This window comes from Ochotona princeps, chromosome 1 (assembly GCF_030435755.1).
Source record: "Ochotona princeps isolate mOchPri1 chromosome 1, mOchPri1.hap1, whole genome shotgun sequence".
Taxonomy (NCBI): Eukaryota; Metazoa; Chordata; class Mammalia; order Lagomorpha; family Ochotonidae; genus Ochotona; species Ochotona princeps.
The window spans coordinates 85247693-85268325 of record NC_080832.1 but is presented as its reverse complement, the minus strand read 5'-3'; the positions used below and the strand labels follow the sequence as shown (position 1 = coordinate 85268325).

General features: G+C 45.0%; 1 protein-coding gene across 1 annotated transcript in view; it reads right to left on the bottom strand.

Annotated features, from left to right (window-relative positions):
- Positions 1-20633, bottom strand: part of B3GAT2 (beta-1,3-glucuronyltransferase 2) — a 97557-nt gene that overhangs the window by 24934 nt on the left and 51990 nt on the right. The window contains exon 2 of the mRNA XM_004580469.3: positions 15417-15561. Within this exon, the coding sequence (XP_004580526.1) occupies positions 15417-15561 (145 nt within the window). The remainder of the gene's footprint in view (positions 1-15416; positions 15562-20633) is intronic.

Below are 20633 nucleotides of genomic sequence, written 5' to 3'. Positions count from 1 at the left end.
AACTGCAACAACATGGCATCCTACAAGTTACAGCCAAGATAGGTCCGAGTAGCACCCAGACCTGACACCCAGCAGCTCAAGAACTCTATTAGGGGCACATTAGGCACCGTTTTGTACAGTGGAGCATAGGCTTTAAGACAGCAGGGACAATAGTGAGCTGTGCATGCAATGAGCTGGGAGCAAACTCACTGAGCTCAGTGCATTACACTGGTCCCACAGGAAAAATAATACTGGCTTTGGCAAGTACAAGTTAAAATAGGTTCGTATGGCCCTCAGACCTAACAGCCAACAGGTTCCATCAAAAACAGCACCACCACTAACCTGGTTATATAGGATACCTGGTGTCTCTCTAATCCTGGGAACTGCTCAAACAGCAAGCAGGAGAAAGGTTGTACAGACAACGGTGTAACCTAAGCACAGTATTACAGCAGGTGGAGAGTGGTGAGCCAGGAGGTGGGGCTATGCAGACCATGGTGGAAATCTAACATAAGATCCCAGACCTGGAACTCGCTGGAGGGAGTGGCACAAGTGAATGCAAACAAAGAGCCGTGTACCAACTGCAATAACTAAAGTTGAACTGCAGACCTGTGGGTGACACAGCTTAGAAACCTGCCTGCTTCAAGGAGGAGACTCTGATAACCAGAAGTGCAATGACCAAGAGCAAAAGAAGAGACAAAGGCACAATGAATGTTACTGAAGACTCCTCTGCAAAGGAGCAAAATCCTTTGTCAACCTCAGAGCTAACATCAGAGAAAGACATTGAGAAAATAGGGGATACAGAATTCAAAACACTTGTGATAAAACTTTTTTATCAGCAACGAGACACACATAAAGCAGGCATTCAAAGAATTTAAGGAATATGTCACACTGGAAAAGATTCAAATGAAAGCTTATATATCAGAAATGAAGAATATAATGGAGCAACTTAAAAGTACAGTGGAGAGTCTCCAAAATAGAATGAATGAAGCAGAAGAAAGAATCTCAGAATTGGAAGATATTTCCTATCACCAGGGTGAAACAAACAAAAAAGCTAGAAGCAGATCTGGGTTCAGGTAAAAAAAAGAAAGTATCCGAAAATTAAAAGACATTATTAAAAGATCAAATGTAAGAGTGATGGGAATCCTAGAGGGTGCAGAAAGAGAAGCTAGGTTTAAAAATGTATTTAGTGAAATAAGAAAAAATTTCCTAGAGATGTGCCAGGAGGGGCACAGAAAATTTTGGCCGAAAGCGATCTCTCAACACATGATAATCAAGCTCTCTTCAATAGAACATAAGGAAAAGATTCTTAAATGCGCACATGAAAAAAATGAACTGACATATAAAGGAATGCCAATTAAACTCACAGGAGACCTTTCACAGGAATTTCCACAGACCAGAAGAGAACAGAGAGACATATTCCAGATTCTAAAAGCTAAAATTTGTTGGCCCCAGGTAACGTACCAAGCAAGGTTTTCCTTTGTCTTTGAAAATGAAATAAAATTCTTCTACAGTAAAGAAAAGTCAAAAGAATATGCCTCTTCCAAACCTGCCCTACAAATGATACTTCAAGATGTTCTCTTGACAGAGAAGAGGAATAGCACCAACCAAAACCAAAGGCAAATGTGAAGAACATTCCAGTAAAAAAACAACGGAAGACTAAATCAATGAACAATCCATTATTAAAAGGACAGGATCAAATTACCACCTATTTTTATTAACCCTGAATGTAAGTGGTTTAAACTCATCAATCATACGTTATAGATAAGTAGACTGAACCCAAAAACAAAACCGATCTATTTGTTGCTTACCAGAGACAGGTCTCATCAACAAAAATCAATAAAAATTAGATTATGGATTTTGATTTTTTTTTTTAAATTTCATCTCTTCAAAATTCTCTCATGAAGTTCTTCATTTACTCATAGATCATACAGAAGCATCATCTTCTTCAAGAAGGTTCTTGATTTTCTTTTTCATTTCTTCAGCAACACATTAGTCATTCAGTAGCATGTTATTTAACTTCATGGTGTTTTTAAGGTTTTTTTCTTCCTGTTGAATTTGTTTTGTGGTTTTTAATTTAAAGAAATGTACAGTAACTGCATAATGTACAGTAACTGCATAATGGAATTGCAAATTTCTACTTTTCTTCCTGTGTTGATTTTGTATTGTGGGTTTTCATTTAAGGGGATGTATAGTAATTGTGTAATGGAGACTATCATATCCAGATGTGAGGATACAATGCAGTATGCATCTCTACTTCCAGGTCAAAGATGGACTCCCAATGAAACTGTTTACTATATCTTCACAATAGAATGCTGGACTCTTTGCCATTGTCCATGCCCACAATAATGGACATATGATGCTTATTAAGCACTGTACTATAGTCATAAGACAGGGGAATTCAATGGGGGAGAGAGGTTTGGGGAGTGAATAAGAGAAATTCTAGGGTCTATGGAATTGTATCATAAATTAATAATAATAAAAAAAGGAGAAGGAAAGAATTGGTGGTGTAGGAATGTGTGTGAACTTCTTTAAGGAAAAAATGACAAAATTTTAAATACAAATGGGTGAGTTTAAAAAAAATCACAATAGTGCGGGCCTTGGAGACGGGGGCAAGTGACGCTCCTCACAGTGTGGCGGCTGTGGGGGGTGCCCCTGCCGGGTCGGACCCAATGCTGGGGGCTCACGCCAAAGACACTGCCGCAAGGCAGTGAACAAGTCCTCGGCCTCCCCCAGGGCGGCCAGTGCACCATGTGGTGCCAGGCTCTGCCTGCTGGCTGCCCGGCCAGGGAGCTCTGGGGTATTGGTTGTCTGAATCGCTGCTTAGATAGCTCCAGGTTGATCTCACTGTGCTTCTGGGATCTCAGTCAATCCTTAAAATTCCCAATGGCGGTAACTCCTCCTTTGAAGAAATTGGTAACGGAACAGAATGTACTGGGCAGGACTGAGCAAACCTTAGCCTAGAAGCAAAACTAGAAACCAGCATGGCCCACAGGTCATGCCGAGCCATGCTCTGGCACCTACTGGTCTATTTGTGTCAAGGACACTAAGCCACACAGTCTAAGGCAGAGGCCAGGACAAGTGAGGGACTGAGACAAGCTGAGTCAGAGCAACCACTGGCAGGCGCATGATCTACGGCTAGGAACAGGCCCAGTTGGGGAGGTAAGGGGACACCTTAACTGGGTTGAGGTTCCCACCAAGGGGCGCGTGTGCTGGAATGGGGGCTGTGTTCTAACAAGGAAACAGTTGCAATCTCCCGAGGCACTAGTGTGGGCTGGGATTGGATGCACCAGGCCGGGCCAGACCCCAACACCATCTGGTGTCCTGGAGAACCAGGGTGGATGTGGGACTGACTAGGCTGGGTCTCAACCCCCTTCTGAGCCATGTGTGAGCTGTACGTGGGTATGGACGAGCCATGGCTGGGCTGAAACATCCAACAACAAGAACCAGAATGGGGTGAAAACCAGCCAGGAAAAGCCACTGTTCCTGCTAGGACATGAGGTGAACCGAGTAGGGTTGGCTCAAGAACCCCCTGGTATGCGCAAAATCTGGCATTGGGAGAGGTTCTGATGGAGGAGCCTGGGCAACTCCTCTGGCAGGACACAGTCCCTGCAGGTAAGCGCAAGAAGCATGATAGGAAACAGCCCAGAATAGGCCATGGAAAGTTTCCCACTGACATACATCTGGCATAGGTCAGGGGCAGACTGGGCTGAGTCAGTTCATGTCATCCACTGGCAAATCCGATCACCAGAACAGAGTGTGGGTCGAGCTGGGACTGGTCGTGACAAAACCATGGAACGCTAGGGTGAGGTTGCCTGTACTGGATTTGACTGCAGCACCCATCCAGCACACGCGAGATCCAGGAAGGGAGGGGCAGAGCCGGCGGGGGGATTTAGGGGCTGGTCCCCTCGCCAGACAGCTACTCCCACTGGAGAGCTTGAGCTGGGATGGGGACAGACCCGACTACGCAAGGCTACAACACATGTGCGCTGCACGTGGACTAGATCAGGGAAAAGCCAGGCTGGGCGGATTATTCCTGCTGGTGCAAGCATAAATTAGAGTGGGTGAGGGATGTTTGGGCCTAGCCACAGCATCGACTGGCAGAAGCTGGCACTGGGGACTAATTCTGTCAAGTCAAATCACAGAACCACCCGAAGCGTGCATAAACTGGGACTGAGAGAGACCTGGGAGGGAAATAGTGGGTTCCCCCCTCTTGGGTCACTACTCCCGCAGGAGGGCATGAAAACTAAGACGGGGGCTGGGGTGGCTAGACAGAGAGGCACTCAACAACATCCGTGAGGGCTGGAGAGTTGAGTTGGTTAGATGGAACTAAGCTTTAATGCCCATTGACAAGTACAAGAGCCAAAGGGGATGGGGGACAGACTGGTCTTCTGCTACACATACCGGCAAATCAGGGTAGGGGGTGGGCCTAGTGGGGGTTATTGTGGGTCGCTCTGACTAGGCTGCAGCTCTCACTGGTTGATGCGGGGGCCGAGTGTGTGCTGGGCAGAACCAGGCTGGACTGCAACACCCACTGGTTCCAGTGGAAATCAGGACTGAAGACAGAACCAACCCAGCAATTGCAACCACCAGCTGATCGGGGTGATGGACTGTGCCGGGCCCTGTGCTTGCTAGAACATACAAGAATCTGGTCTGGGAATACCTCAAAGTTTCTTTGGAGATCTCCCCAATCAAACTGCAGGACTCAGAACCCTAGCCAAGAAAAGACAGAGGACAGAGCAAGTCAATCAACCACCTTAGCTATATGTTGGCAGCGAATACTGGGCGAATGAGGACTCTATGATGGACTGTGTCAATCAGTGGACGACCTCATCGAGTGAAACTGTCAGTGATTCATAACTGGAGAACTATTAAAACCATTTGAACAAGGATCTCAGAGCATACCCCACATCCGGAACTTGGGGTGGGTGGGAAACTGGGTGGGGCTTCTCCGTCAAAACCCCCGTTACTTCAGATACATGATGGAAACAATATGGACATAATAGTATTACCCACTTCCCTATACCCTCTGAACCTTTTTCCTTTTTTTTTTTTTTACCGTAATTAACTATGTAAATATTGTCAACAAAAATACAATAAAAAATCACAATAAATTATAAATTAAATGTATTAATGTCAATAAAAGGTTTTAGAACTCCTAAATCAATTAAAGTCATAGTGTTTAAAATCAGAATATAAAAGTAGCATATATATGCACCAAAAGTTATTTTGATAAAGGAAAAATCAAGAAAGAAATCCCATTCACAATAACTATAGCATATAAACACTTAGCATTTAGGGATATATTTAACAAATATGAAAGATCACTGCAATGCAAAGTATAGCACTGGTGAAAGAGATAATCAACACCACCAAAAGCTGGAGGACATTTTGTGGTCATGAATAGGAAAAGTGATATTAATAAAATGTCCATTTTAACCTAAAGCAATCTTCAGAGGAGGTATAATTGCTGTCCAAATATTCATGCCATGCTTTACAGAATTAAAGAGAAATTCTAAATTTCATGTTGGACCAAAGGACTCAGAATAGTCACAGTATTCCTGGAGTGGAAGGGAATCCAGCCAGGAGTATCATGACATCTGACTTCCAAGCATAATACAAAGCTATAGTAATTAAAACAGCATTGAGCTGGTATGAAAACAAACTTAGGTCAATGCAGCAGAACAAAGAATCCACACACCCAACTGAATTTTGACAAAGGTGCCAAAAACATCTGAAAAAAGACTGTCTTTTCAATAAATTGTTCTGGAAAAACTAGCTATAACGTATACAAAAGAATGAAATTAGGTCTTCATCTCTCAGCACATTCAAAAGTCAATTCAAGATGGATCGAAGAGCTGAAACTATGAGACTACTAGGAGAAGACATTGGGGACATGCTTAAAGACATTGATGTAGACAAGGATTTTTAGCAAGACCTTAAAAAATACAGGCAATAAGAGCAGAATGATTCAAAAGAGATTATACCAAGCTCAGAGGTTTCAGAATAGCAAATGAAAGCAGAGTGAAGAGGCATTTGACAAAAATATCTGGACTATATGAAAACCTCAAAACGCCTCAACAATAAAGTTCTAGTGAAGAAATGTGCTAAAGTCTTAAATGGGCACTTCTGAGCCAGAAAAAAAAAACATTTTTTTCTTCAAAGGTAGATGTTTTTTGAAAAGCTCTGTATCAGTAAGCACCTGGGAAATGTGCATCAAACCACACTGGGGAATCACGTCACCCATTAGAACGGGTGTCAGCAGAGGGCCAGCGGCATAGTGAGGAGCTGCTGCACGGTTAACTCGCGCAATGGCAATGTCAATCTGAATAGTCACTGTGAAACACCACATGGTGATTTCCATAAAAACTACAGAGAACGCTACTACTCAACCCAGCAACCCCACTACTGGCTACTGGCTCCTGGCTTCAGATCACTCAGCTCCGGCCCCTGTAGTCATTTGGGAAGTAAATCCATGGTTGGAAGACCTCTCTGTCTCTCCTTCCCTGTCTGTAAAAGTCTTCCAATTAAAAAAAAAAAAAACAATCTGGGCCTGGTGCTGTGGCCTAGCAGCTAAAGTCCTCGCTTTTGCAAGCACCAGAATCCCCTATAGGTACTGGTTCATATCCCAACTGCTCCATTTCCCTTCCAGCTCCCTGCTGCTTGTGGCCTGGGAAAGCAGGAGAGGAAGACCCACGTCTTGGGACCCTATACCTGCATGGGAGACCCGGAAGAAGCTCCTGGCTCCTGCCTATGTACCATCTCAGCTCCAGCCACTGCAGCCATTTGGGGAGTGAATCAATGGATTGAAGACCTGTTTCTCCTACTCTCTCTGCAAATATCTGCCTTTCAAACTGTCGGCAACGCCCGCATTACCGCGTACCCCGAGCCGAGCGGAGGGACTAGGGTTACAAAAAAGACAACACACAGTGGGTCATTCTTGTAAAGAGAATGCCATTTATTTGAACTTCGCTTGCCTTTTTATAGTCTGCCTAGTTCCTCCCAGTATTTTTCCAATGCTCAAGCAACTCCTAAGATCCCCGGGGGGCATCTTGACAAAGGGGAAGCAGGGAATCTGGAACATGCGGTCAAGCCAGGGGTTAAATGTATCAGACCAAGATTGCGCATTCTGTTACCCCTTGAGAAACAAGCTAAGCTGTGGAGTTAACCCTTGGGAGACCGGGCCCTGCATCAAACAAAAAAAGATCTTTAGAAAGAACACAGTTAAATAATGATGGAGCCATATTTTTTTAGCATTCAAGTGAAGTTTTACTTAAGGGAGAAAAATTCCAAACAATATGACTGAGGGGATGGCTCATATTCCTGAAGTGAAGCAAACTTGTGACTTGGACTATAGCCATTTGACTTTGATGATCTCTTGATCTGGCTTGGGTCATGGTTTATCACAGCACCATCCACCAAGAAGGGCTTCCTCTAAGTCGACTGAGTCAGGTGGAAGTCCTTGTTGGCAAATCGGAAGACTAAAGAACCTACATACGCTGTTTCAGGTCCCTGCAGAACCCACCCAAGAACCTCCACAATCTGTCCTGACCTATCACTTTTAATGGTTGTGCAGTCACTTGTTGGGTCACATGTCAGTGGAGTCAGACATTTCAGAATAAGGTAATTACTCGTATTCACTTAAAGTGTTGTGGTATACATGGGACTAGGGCTGGGCATAGAATGGACCACATGGGGCTTCTGCCTTCTGCCCCTAGTGGTGCTACACTCCAAACAGTGTGGGTGTGCAGGTGAGAGATGGTCCATGGTGAGGGATAGGAAGCCACACTGCTGGGAGTTACAAGCACAGCAGGAGTAAGGGGAGGAAGCTACCTTAATGCAGGGTGGCCACCAAGACTCCCCTGAGAGGGCAACCTGCAAGCTGAGGTGGGAGGGACGAACCTGGCCTTACCAGCCCGAGGTGGGAAAGAGGTTCCAGGGCTGAGTGGTCGGAGGTACTGTAGCAACTTTAGGAGAGGGGGTTCCGGATGACTGAGGAGGAGTTGAGGCAGGCAAGGCAGCCCTTGTGGGTGATGGGGTGCTGGTCCTCAGCCTGGGACTGCTGCCCTGCAGGCCTCCTGCTGCTTCTGCAGCATGGCGGGGAGCTGGGGAGAGGGACAGTGGGTTGGGACGTGTGGTCCTGGGATGCCAGCCTGCCCTTCCTCATATTCAGTTCCAGCGTCCTGCGTGAAGACAGCCCGCCCACGGCCAATCCAGAGCCAAGAGACTTCCATGAGGAAATGAGACCTTTCCCACACAACTTCCTGTTTTCCTCAACTGACATTTGAGTTAACAGGCTTTTCTAATTACCCCCAAATTACCACAGTTTCTACACATAAATTACCACTTGAGGATAAAACAAATTACACCTATTAAATCCAACCGAACTTAAATCTAACATGTCAGTTATCACACCATCCAACAGAACAGGTGTTGCCAAGACTTAAATGTCTGATTTACAAGCACAATCTGAAAATGGCTTGTTAAAATTGTATAAGCCCCTAATAGCCACGGCACTTAAGGCCTCCATCCCTCAGCTGTGCCAGCCTCTTCCTGGCTCAGCCCTCTGCTCACTAGGCACCCAAAGGCATGGGGGTCTCAAATCCTATTTCTAATCACACTAATTCTGCCCTGAAAGAGTCAGAGACCCTCTGGTACTCACAGAGCGGAGAAGAAACCTCTCATCACAACAGGCAGGCCTCAAAGTCCCACCCCAGCCTGCCTTTCCCCAAAGGGCAACACACTGGCATCTCCTGGTTCCTCGCTACAGCCTGCCTGCCCCTGGGCTCCTGGCACTGAAGCTGTCAACAATAGCATTCCAGAACCTCCTAAGAGCTGTGTGCTCTCTTCCAATGTAAACCCAAGCCCCCCCCCCCCCGCCCCCACTGTCCCTCTCTAGTTCTCTTTTAGATCTCCCCTGCAGGTTCAGTGAGCATCTGTGGAATTCAGACCAATACTGCCCCTCCCTCTCTATTGCTATTTACAGGATGATTGGCTCAACACCTGGCACACCCAACTGCCCAGGTCTAGGATATGCTCTTGCCTTCTTCCTAGCAGCAAGACATGACTGACCATGTGAGCTGGTTCGTCTAAGGCCCCTCCTTTTGGGTCTTCCATACTTTTTTTCCTTAAAACTTCAGAAAACTGCCCCATCCCCACTATCTCTGCTCTTCCTATTGCTGCCACAGCTCCTGACACATGGGGGCTCCTGGCCCTGCTTTGGAGTCTTGCTTCTCAGGCCCAGCTCTGCATCCCAGCCATCTTCTTCCCTGAGAGGCCTGGGGTCTTTTCAGTCTCCAGAGATTGGAAATCACCAGCAACTGGAAATCAGAACCCTCTCCAAGCGTACGAGGAGCTGGGCATGGCCCTCATAGGTGCAGACACGGGATGCAGAAGACCTTCAGTGCCCTACACCCTCGGAATGAGAACTGGTGGAAAATCACATGATGATGCCTGGGTTGGCTTGGACCCCAGAACTGTCCCAGCCTTTGCTAAACCCTGTGCCATGGCCATCCTGACAAACGGGGGCCTCCTCGACGCCTGCCCAACCTTGCTCTACGGGAGACCCAATTTCCTCAGGCAACCTTGCTGGTCTTTTACTCAGAATCCTGGCACCTTATTCTCCCACACGTCCCTTGCTCCATGGGCTGCCGGGTCGCAATCCCATGACGCTGACTTTGTGCTTCTGGCTCCCATGCTCATCAGGGATCCCCTCCCTGCCCTGACACAAGGCATCCACACTCAACTCATGGCCTACTCACCTTCTGCCCAGTGTTCTTTAGGTTAGTTTGCCCCACCACTGCTGTGCTGGGCCAAGGTCCCCTCCGTGCTTCCTCCCTTAGAAGCCGTTCTGCTCTCCAGGATGCAGTCCTGGCTTGCAGCAGGCCCCTGCTGCGCGTGCAGCCACTCCCCTGGCTCCCGATGATCTTAAGAGGTCCCCTGGGCCTCTCATGGCTTTCTCTAACGCACACCTGAGACAGTTTGATCACTGACAAGCACATCTCACTTTTACTGGTCATGAAAAAGCTCAAGGCCCAAAGTGACCCTGAGCCACCACTTAAAGTACACTGCGCTGTCGTGGATACAAACATTATTAGCACAACAGCACACAGATGCCATTCTTTATGACTGAAGTTACCCTTTGCTGATTCTGCGGCATAATACTAAAAAGCCAAATTGATCTTTGCACCCTGATCCCGGCAAGGGATTTCAGAAATCCTTGACATTTTCTGATGGGAATGTATGTGATGCAAATACAGTGGCCCATGGTGGGCCCCTAGCTGGCTTCAGATGGGGGAAGTCACCAGACAACCGAGGCATGTGAGCAGAGGGTTGGGAGGGACCCTGGAGAGTAACTGCACCACACAGCTAGGGGATTAGTCAATCACACCTGACAAAATGAAACCCTCCCGAGAAGCCTGCACTCCAACACTGAGCAGAGTGGCCTGGTTTGTAAATACATGGGGTGACCCAGGAGACCTGCGCCCTCGCTCATGTCCTGTGTGTCCCTCTTTACTGAGCCATCCTCTGTCGTACAACTGGAATCCTCAGGACACCACCTTCCTGAGTTCTGAGTCCTTTGTAGTAAATCACACAGCCTGAGGAGATGGTGGGAAACTTTGAATGGAAGGGGCAGTGGTTGGAGGTGCATCTGGCTGTAGGGTCCCCACAGCGTAACAGGCGTCCGAGGAAGGGCCATGCAGCTGATGACTAGGACCTGCGCACCACCTCCAGGGTTTGTGTGCGGTGCACCTGTCTGGCCTGTTGTCAGAGCAGTGTGCCTACTGTGTGCCAGGAACGCGCCTGGGAAGCGCAGGTGCACACTATCCTGAACACAGCTTGCCACTGGTTACTGCTACTAACAGCACAGGTAGATAGGGAGAGTCCCTCCCTACGCATTTCCGCCTTCAACTCTGCACACGAACAAATCCACAGCTCCTAGCAAAGCACATGTTAAGCTCCCATCTTTCAAGTCATTATTCTTACTATCACCTTCCTGGAAATGCCAACATTGAGACTATCACTTGAAAGTAGTGCTCTGTCTTTGAAACAGAACTGAAAACTTGAAGAGGATTGCCAGATGCCCACAGGGCAGGAGCTGGCGACCGAGGCACAGACTGGCAGAAGATTCCAGGGCCTCACCGGCCCGGCAGCGCAGGGAGGCTTCCGAGCAGCTGCAAAGCAACTACAGGTTGCTGCAGTGGCTGCCTCTGATGTGTCCTTTCCAGCCTGGGATGAATAAATCTTTAAAGTAGTGATCATTATGGTTTAAACGTTTCCAGCGCAACCAAAATATTCTTTGCTTGTCAAGATTGTATACACAAGATAAATTTCAGAGCCATGCTTTTTATCATCTCAGAGCAAAATTTCAGAACTAGGACAGTCCAATATGGCAGTAAAGCCCAAGTTAGAACTGCCAAGGGATGTGAACCAACACAGTCTCTACGTCTGATCTGCAAATGAACTTCCAGTGATGGCATAGACAGAGCAAAACAGGACAGGCTCTGAGGGCATGACTGAAGGGCACGCCTCCTCTGAGAGGCAGCGGTGGAAATGCGACCTCTGAGCTCTTCAGCTTCCACTCTGACTTTTCTTCTTCTTCTTTTTAAAGATTTACATGTTTGGGGACTGGCACTGCTGACATCCCACACAGGTTCAAGTCCTGGTTGTTTTTTTTTTTTTGTGACTCGACTTGCTGCTAATGGCCTGGGAAAGCAGTGGAAGACGGCCCAAGTGTTTGGGACCTACAGGAAGCTTCTGGCTCTAGAACAGCCCAGTTCTCTCTCACTCTGCCTGAAATAATAACTCATTAAAAAACAACAACAAAAAGGAATTTATGTATTTAAAAAATGAAATGATGGAGCGATGGAGAGAGAGGGAAGGGGGATGAAGAGAAAAAGGGAGAGGCTACAGTGGCCAGGGTTGGGCCAAGCCAAAGCCTGGAACCAGGAACTCCACCTGTGTCTCCCATGTGGGTGGCAGGGGCCCAAGGACACGGACCACCTTCTACTGCCTTCCCAGGCGCTTCAGCGGAGAACTGGACTGGAAGCAGAATGGTCTAAGTGTCATACTTCTTAATTGGCCTTGTAAATTTAAGCGACAACTAGGTTCCAAATAGGCCCTGCTCAGCTATCACAAAGCATTTTTCAAGCAGTGCTCCTCAGCCTTCCCCAGTCTTGTAGGGAAGTGGGCCCCCACTTTCCCTCCTCTCCCTTGCAGAGGGAGGGGAATGCTGAGTACATGGAGCCTAGAAGGCCCTCATTTGGCTTGGCCTGGCTTTACCAAGGCAGCCACAGAAGGTGCAAATTTAATAAGTCTAACAGGCTAATGTTTACATTCAGAATTTTGTATGGCCTGTGAATGATGTTATAAATATCCAAATGGCCCTTGGCAGAAGAGAGGTTCTCCACCCCTGCTGGAAGTGTGTGTGGTGTGTGTGTGTGTGTGTGTGTGTGTGTGTGTACACACGTGTTTGTGTCTGCATGTATACCCAGGTAACATAAAAATGTGCTAGGAGAGGCAGCTGCTTGGTGTAGCCCCTACGATGCCATTTGGGATACCTATGTTCTATAGACATATGCATAGGTTCAAGTCCTAGCTGATCTGGCTTCTTACTAATATGCACCTTGGGAAGTAGCAGGTGGTGTTTGAAATACTGGGGTATTTTAAATGGAACATCTGGCTTCCATTTCAGGCTTTGGGATTTTGCCTGACCCATGCTGGCTGGTAAGGCATTTCGGGAGCGGCTCAATTGACAAAAGACCTCTGCTGTTCAAATAAAAGGGAGTAAATAAAAATCTAAACATACAGAAGATGTGGTAGGAATCACCATTTGGATGTAACAACCAAAAAAGTGTTGTTCTCTCCCCACAGTAAGTCAGTCACATAACATCTAAACTGGAATAAACTCATTCAAAAAAACAGAATCATGATCCTATCAAGCAAATCAACAAGTTAAGGTTTCAAGAAATAGCGATGCTTTACTGAAAACTATGATACAATCTAAGTTTGTGTGTGAAGAAAATTTAGTGTGGCAAAAGCTGTCTTCTGAGAGATACATTTTATTCCTATTTTAGTACAATGAAAGTAAAGCAAGCAAATCCTATCTTTATAAGAGTATTTCATGGTGCTTTTAAAGTATACTGAATGCTTAGAAAAACCCAAACATTGCTAATGTCTCATTGGACATTTTCCCATAGAATTTAGCAATGAAAAATATATCAAATGGGTTGCCCTAAAAACTCATGCGTTTCTCTTGAACTTCTAGAATAAAATTTGCACCCAAATGATAGGGGAACCAGTGCAAATATTAGACAAATATATTGGATTTTGTCAGGAAAACGTGATACCTTAAAATCCAGAAGATTGCCCTCACATTAAATCTCAGTGTACAAGGTCACGTGGTAGAAATCTTGTGCAAGTAGACATATGTGGGGGATGTGTGTTGAAACAAGAGTCAGGGCATGGTCAAGCCCAAAGGTGTCTCTGCTGCCTCAATGGCCTCGAGTCCTCACATGGAAGCCTAGCTGCTGAGCTTTTCTGAGATGCCCAGGGAGGCTGGGAAGTGAGACAGCAGGACACACCGGAGTGTTGTCATCCATCTGTCCTGCTTCACACATGAGGGAACCAAGTCTAACAGAAGTGACAGGGTTTTCCCTATTTATCTCTGATTTTGTTTTTAAGTTTTTTTCAATCTTTGTTTTATTTATCTGAAAGAGTTGCAGAGAGAGTGAAGGAGAAAGAAAGGCCCCAAGACATCCCATCTGCTGTTTTACTCCACAAATGGCTGCAACAGCCAGGCGTAGGTCAGGCCACAGCCAGAGGTCTGGAATTCCCTCTGCATCTCCCAAGTGAGTGGCAGGAGCCCAAACAAGTCAGTCATGTTCTGCTGCTTTTCCCAGGTGCATTAGGAGAGAAACAGATTGGAAATAGAGCAGCTAGGACTCAAACCAACATCCACATGGAGTGCTACTGTAGCACAATGTCAGTCCCAATGACCTCTATGTTTTCTACTCAAGTATATACTTTTGGTCAGTCTGAGGCTTGGTTTTCAAGACACACAGTGGTCAGCCTTATTTAGAGCAATGGACTGAGGACTGAGTTAAGGCCTCTGAGACGCAGGAGCCTCCCAAGGATAATCTCACATGCCTCCTGGCCTGCCTCCAAGTAAATGCTTGAGTTGCGATACCAGCTCAGCTCTGTGGTGCTAAGCACTAAAGGCCAAAGGGTGTGGCTTGGGTTGACAGAGGGATGGAGAAGGTGCAAGGGAAAGGACAGCCAGAGAAAGCTATGAGAATGAGACTGCCCTGAGGGTCCCAAGGTGCCAGTGCTCCGCAAACACCTGCTAAAGGTGGTAGGACAATACTCCTCTGTGGCAGTGTGACGGACTCACCACGCGACCATCCGTGAGAGCTTGACCCGCAACTTAGAGCCTGCCCCTTCAGGTTTGTAGTACTGTCACAGGAAAGGCTGTGAATCCAGTTAAGAACACAGCCTTCATCCCTTCAGAATTCTGAGCACAGAAATTCGGACTGTAGTTGAAAAATCTGCACAAAAAACTGGGCGAGTCCAGGCTGACAGACAGACGGAGCTGCACTTCAGAGCTGAAGATGGATGAGATCAATTTTGAAGCCTTTCTACTTTCATCTTCGAGGTTACAGATGTCAGGGATTTTTCCCCCCTGTTTTGCCTCTAAGCCCCATGTTCCAAAATCCACCCTTCCACAGTTATCACAGGCATCATTTTATATAACCCACAGAATTCAAGTCTCTTTATCATAAAGCTGCCTTTTGGAACTTGTGTCTACTACAGATCTAACACAATTCAGTTAATTCATCAGGGAATACAACTTAGAAGGCAGTGAGACTCAAAGTTAATATAAATGCTTAAAGAACCAGCAGTCCAATTTTAATATCTTAGCTTTGAAACACATCAGTAAAGCACCAAATTCATCCAATAAGCATTAATATGACTTGTCCATCTTACACCATTATAAAAAAAATTACCAATAAACATGCGGTACATGCTAATACAGTAAATCTTTCCGGAGAAATACCCTAATGGTCCAGCTAACAGACCCCTGGGGGAAGGGAGAAAGGGGAAACTCGGTCAGGTTCTTAACACAAAATCCTCCCTGTCCAAACCAGCACTTGGTACAGAGATATTTGTTGGATAAAACAGAACAGCACAAGTATTTTTTAATCGACCCCTGAGCCATTTTCCACTTGAATTAGCCCAGAGGCTACTTTAGAGCTTTGATGAAATGGTTCATTTGTTGAATATGATACGGTTTTATCCAGAGTAGTTTTTCAAGGCCTTGTTCCTCTAGTGCCTAGTATAAAAGGAGCATCTCACAAGCCACCACATGCTGGTGCCCCAGTATAAAAGGGGCCGCTCACACCCAGCCAGGCAGGCACACGTGCCAGCACCCACAACCTTACCTGCCATGTCGATGGCGAAAGGCCTGTCCGCCCTCCAGCCGGTGTACCAACCAACCACTTTGCCGTTTTCCACCAAGGGACGCTCGTAGCGTCGCCCGCCAACCAGGCCCACTGGCCACACAGAGACCTTGCGTGTTGTTCGCATCTGTAACGGGGGGAAAGAGATGAGTTTTAAGTCTCCTTACGGGGAAGAAAAGAAAAAGGAAAAAATAAATGTGTTCCACATATATAAACGAGAAGGTGTGGCTTCGAAAGGCTGACAGTTCTCGGACAGAATCCATCTGTCAGGAACTGTCACTCAAATTCATCCCTGTTGGATGGGCCAGTGCCATCAGCTCTGCCCTGGGCATAAATCCAGCTGCTTACTCAAGAATTAAGAGAAATAAGCCGACCAACACTTATCTGCAGGTCAGTGGTGACTATTGAATGTTTCCTGTTTGTGTCAAAGTTGACTTTGCAAAGCAATGCTTTGTATCTTTAAAAGTGAGAAGGTCTGATTCCCACTGAGGGAATTTCATGATTCAGTAACAACAAAAAGTTGGTTACAAGTGCATCCTTTTCCCAACTTCATTTTATATTGCTACAGAAATATAGAAATCTTAGCTGGAAGCATAATGGAATTCAAGCACAGTAGAGATCCCAAAGGGAGAAAAAGCACAGATTCCAAAAACCTCTCTGCTCAAGGCAGAGTGGAACCAATGAGGGAGGTGCCCTCACAGGGCAGCTGGCACAGCTGGCCCTCTTTCAGCAGACACTGGCAGACCGAGGAGACTACACTCTTGATTTCTTTGAGGAGAAAGATGCACTTGTAAGAATGTTTGCCACTGTTGGGCAGCAATGTTGCATCACTCCCACCTTCAGCCAGGGCTTGTGTTACCCAGTCCACAAGACGCCTTAGAGTCCACACTCTCAGCCAGATATATTCCATGTCAGAGCCCACAGATTGGAACAAGTTATTTTAAGAGTTGCTCACTCTTATGGTTAGATGAGCCTTTATACAGCTCATAAATGTGCAGGATTGAATGAAACAGCCCTCAATGTATAACACGCATTGCTGTGAAACTGAATTGTGGGTGGGGGCAGTGTTTGAAAGGGCAGTTAAGACACCCATCTCACAATGCCTGCTTGGCTCCCAGGCTCAGGTTTAGTTCCAGGTACCCTGCCTTTACCTGGCTAAACCCCAGATGTTTGATGTTTGTGGGAGTGAATGAGCACATGAACAGCTCTGCCACCATGGCACAACCAAGGTAACAAACATAGCCAGCACCTCCAAAGGCATCCTCACTTCCTTTTTGAAGATGTTGAATAGTAAGGATTATTTTAAAAGATTTATTCATCTTTATTGGACAGATAGATATATAGAGAGACAGAAAGGAAGATCTTCCATCCAATGATTCACTCCCCAAGTGGTCACAATGGCTGGAGCTGAGCCTATCTGAAGCCAGGAGCCAGGAGCTTCTTTCAGGTCTCCCACGTGGGTGCAGGGTCCTAAGGTTTTGGGTCATCCTCAACTGCTTTCCCAGGTGACAAGCAGGGAGCTGGACAGAAAGCGGGGTTGTTGTGATTAAAAACAGCACCCATATGGAATTCTGGCCCGTTCAAGGTGAGAACTTTAGCTACTAGGTTATCATGCTGGGCCCGATTTATTTATTTTTATTGGAAAGACATTTAAAAGGAGAAGGAGAAGCAAAAAGATTGTCCACCCACTGATTTGCTTTCCAAATGGTTGTATCAGCTGGAGCTGAACCAATCTGAAACCAGGAGCCCCCTCCAGGTGTCCCACACAGCTGTACAGTGCCAACACCTTGAGCCACTCTCCACTGCCTTCCCAGCCTACAAGCAGGGAACTGGGTGGGAAGTGGAGCAGGCAGGACACAAACTGCTGGCACTTTCAGGCAGAAGTTAATTAGTTAAGCCATTGTGCTAGACTTACTTCATTTACTTTTTAAATCTATCCCTCAAGTCCTTCTTCACATCCCCATCTCCAGGAAACCACACACCACCTTTCTGTGACTATAAATTGGCTTGAATTTTCTATAATTTTATGTGAATGTACTCATTCACCATAGGGTGAGAGGTTGTATGGAAATTACATTGGAAAAATTGTATGAAAACCAAAATTATACAAAATGCAACTATTGTAACATGTTTCCATGAGAGAACACACCCCTATCTTTTGGTTCATTCCACAATGTCCAGAACTAGGCCAGACTGGAGTCAGGAGCTGGAACCTCACTCCAGGTGTCCCAAATGCATGCCAGGAATTCAACTACATTGAGCCATCACTGCTGTCTCACAGAATGCTAGAGGCAGGTGTGCATATGGCTACTTCATATGGGCTGCAGGCACCTTATTAGCCAGGCCAAACATTTCCTGAATGGCATTCTGTAGTATGCAGACAGCATAGCTCATTCATTCACCCACTGATGGATGTGTGGGTTGCTTTAGGCCTTGGGCTTTTGCAGATGAAGCTTCTCTGAGTATCTGTGTTCAAGTTTGTGGAATTCATGGTTTTGAAAAGTAAAAAAAGAGAAGAATGACTAGATCATTCAGTACGTGCTCATTTAACCTTATTTTAAAATGTTTATTTTCATTTACTGAAAGGCAGAGAGAGGAGAAAATGAATCACAAACAAATGGCCATAACAGCTAGGTCTGAGCAAGACTGAAGCTGGTTTCCAGGAACTCCACCTTGGGGAGCAGGGGACCCAGCATTTCAGGGCCATCTCCTACTGTCTTCCAAGGCATACTAGCAGGAAGCTAGATTGAAAACAAGAGCAGCCTGAACTAAAACCAGTACTTCAATGTAGGATGCAGAAATCAGTGGCTTTGCCAGCTCCCTATTTAGCTTTTAAGAGACCTGTCACAAAGTATTTTCTAAAGTGGTTGTGTTAGTTTAATTAGCATCACCTCTGTGTGACAGTTCCAGTTCCTGCTGGTCCTCACCAATGTCTGATATGGTTAGTCCTCCAATTTTACCGGTTCTTTATCATTCTTCTAAAATTTTAAAAGATTTTATTTCAGAAGATTTTTTTTTTTCAGAAGATTTTTAAAAAGTAACTTAAAGGCAATTTAACAGAGAAGGAGAGATCTTCCGTCTATTTCACTCCCCAAATGGACGCAGAGGAAAGGGCCAGTTCAGGTTAAAACCAGGATCCAGGAAGTCCACCCAGGCTTCCCATTTTGGGTGGCAGGGGCCCAAATACTTGGGCCACCTTCCATTGCTTTCCCAGGCATCTTAGCAGGGCTCTAGATCAGAAGTGGAACAGCGAGGACTCAAACCAGCACTCTGATATGAAATGGCAGCATCACAGGCAGTGGCTTCACCAGCTGCCAGCACAATGCTTCCCCTTTCAGCTTTGGTACTTGTAATAGATGGTGTCTCATGGTTATAATTTCTATTTTCCCAGTGACTAATGATTTAAACGTCTTTTCATATGCTTATCACCAACTGGAACTGTTATTTTGTAAAAAGTCTTTTGAAATGTCTTGTCTACTTTAGGAAATCAGCTTTCTTATTATTAAATAGTTTCCCAACTATTGAGCTTTTTGAGTTATTTTTCTGTATTCAATTAATTTACCAAGTTAATTATTTACAAATATTTTTCCCAGTCTGGGATTTATCTTTTTCATTCTCTTAACAGTGTCTTTTGAAGAACTGAAGTCTTTTACATTGATAGATGTCAATTTATATAATTTGCTTTTCTATGGGTCAGGTTTTGGTGTTGTATCTAAAATATTCTTGCCTAACCTAAAATCATAAGGTTGTTCTCTTACCTTCTGAAAGTATTCACTGCTACCTTATACATTTAATGATGACCAATGTTCAGATATGAGGGATTGCCGAATAAACAAATAAACATTTTATTTGCTCCTTTTTGTGTATGATGTCCAATTACTGCAACTTCATCAAATTGTCTTGGCAAATGGAACTGATTTTACATCCTTGTAAAAAAATCAGTTGTGCATATATATGAAGGTAGGTGTGAGTTTAGTTTTGGAAACTATATTCCAGTCCATTGGTTTATTTGGTGATCTTCATGCTAACGCCTCCCCTTTGATTTACCAAACTTTATGAAATGAGTACTTCAAGAAAACTCAAAGGAAATGCAATCCAAAGGCGACTGAGCAAAGTGTTGATATCTGTGCATAGCTTTTCCATAATATGTATATTCCACCAACTTTTAAGATGATCATTTATATGTATGATATTCCAACACTTTTCCACTGACATAATGTTATCTTTTAATTCCATTTTCATGTACTGATGAAGTACCTTTGTAAGTTTTAGAGTCAGTATAAGTCTTCCAATTTTCCCCCTCATTTACAAAGCTGTTTGATTTGTCCTAGGTCCCTTCAATTTGCATATGAATTTCAGGCTGTTTAAGGCAAATTTTAAATGGGACGCTTTGATTCTTACAATTTGGTGAGATTGCCATTTTACTAGTATCAAGTATTCTAATCCAAGAACATGACTTCTCTTTTTCACTTAGATCTTTAGTTTCAATCAGCAATGCTTGAGTGATTATACTCTTGAGTCCATATCAACATTTAAATCCTAGAGTTTCTTCATATGTTGGACAAAAAGCCAGAAAACTTAGTAGGATTTTCACAAATATTCAGTCCATCTTTCCAACTCACTCCACTTTCAGATTCCTGGTTCCTAACAATGCAAAAAAGAAAAACATTTTAATTTTTTTCTTACATATAAAATATGCCAAATGCAAGGGAACTCATTAAATCTAATACACCCTTTTTAAGTTAACAGAATTGCTTCAGACCTAGAAGGCGTCAGAAAAAATAATGCTCTTTAAACAAAAAAAAGGGGCATTTTCTTAAAATGGCTATGATTTTTAGACTCCTAAATGTGCTTCTGCCTGGGGCATTAAACTGTCAAATCTTAGATAAAGATGGTGAGCAGACCCCATCTCAGGCACTGATATTCTCTTGTGCTTATATAACCTGGGCCCTGCACAAAGCAGTTGCCAAATAAGTACTGAGACATCAGACGGAGTTGAGAGGTGGGCTTCACATGTGTTAACAGTCAGTCAATTGTGCCTGGGTCGTGCAAGAGATATGCTAATCTAGGTGGAAGACAATGACAGAATCATAAACAAAAACTTTAAGGAGGGAGCAAAAAACTAAAGAGAACCATTGTGGGACTACCATGAAGGGACAATTTAATTTGCCATAAGAATGAGGTATGCTTATGATTATC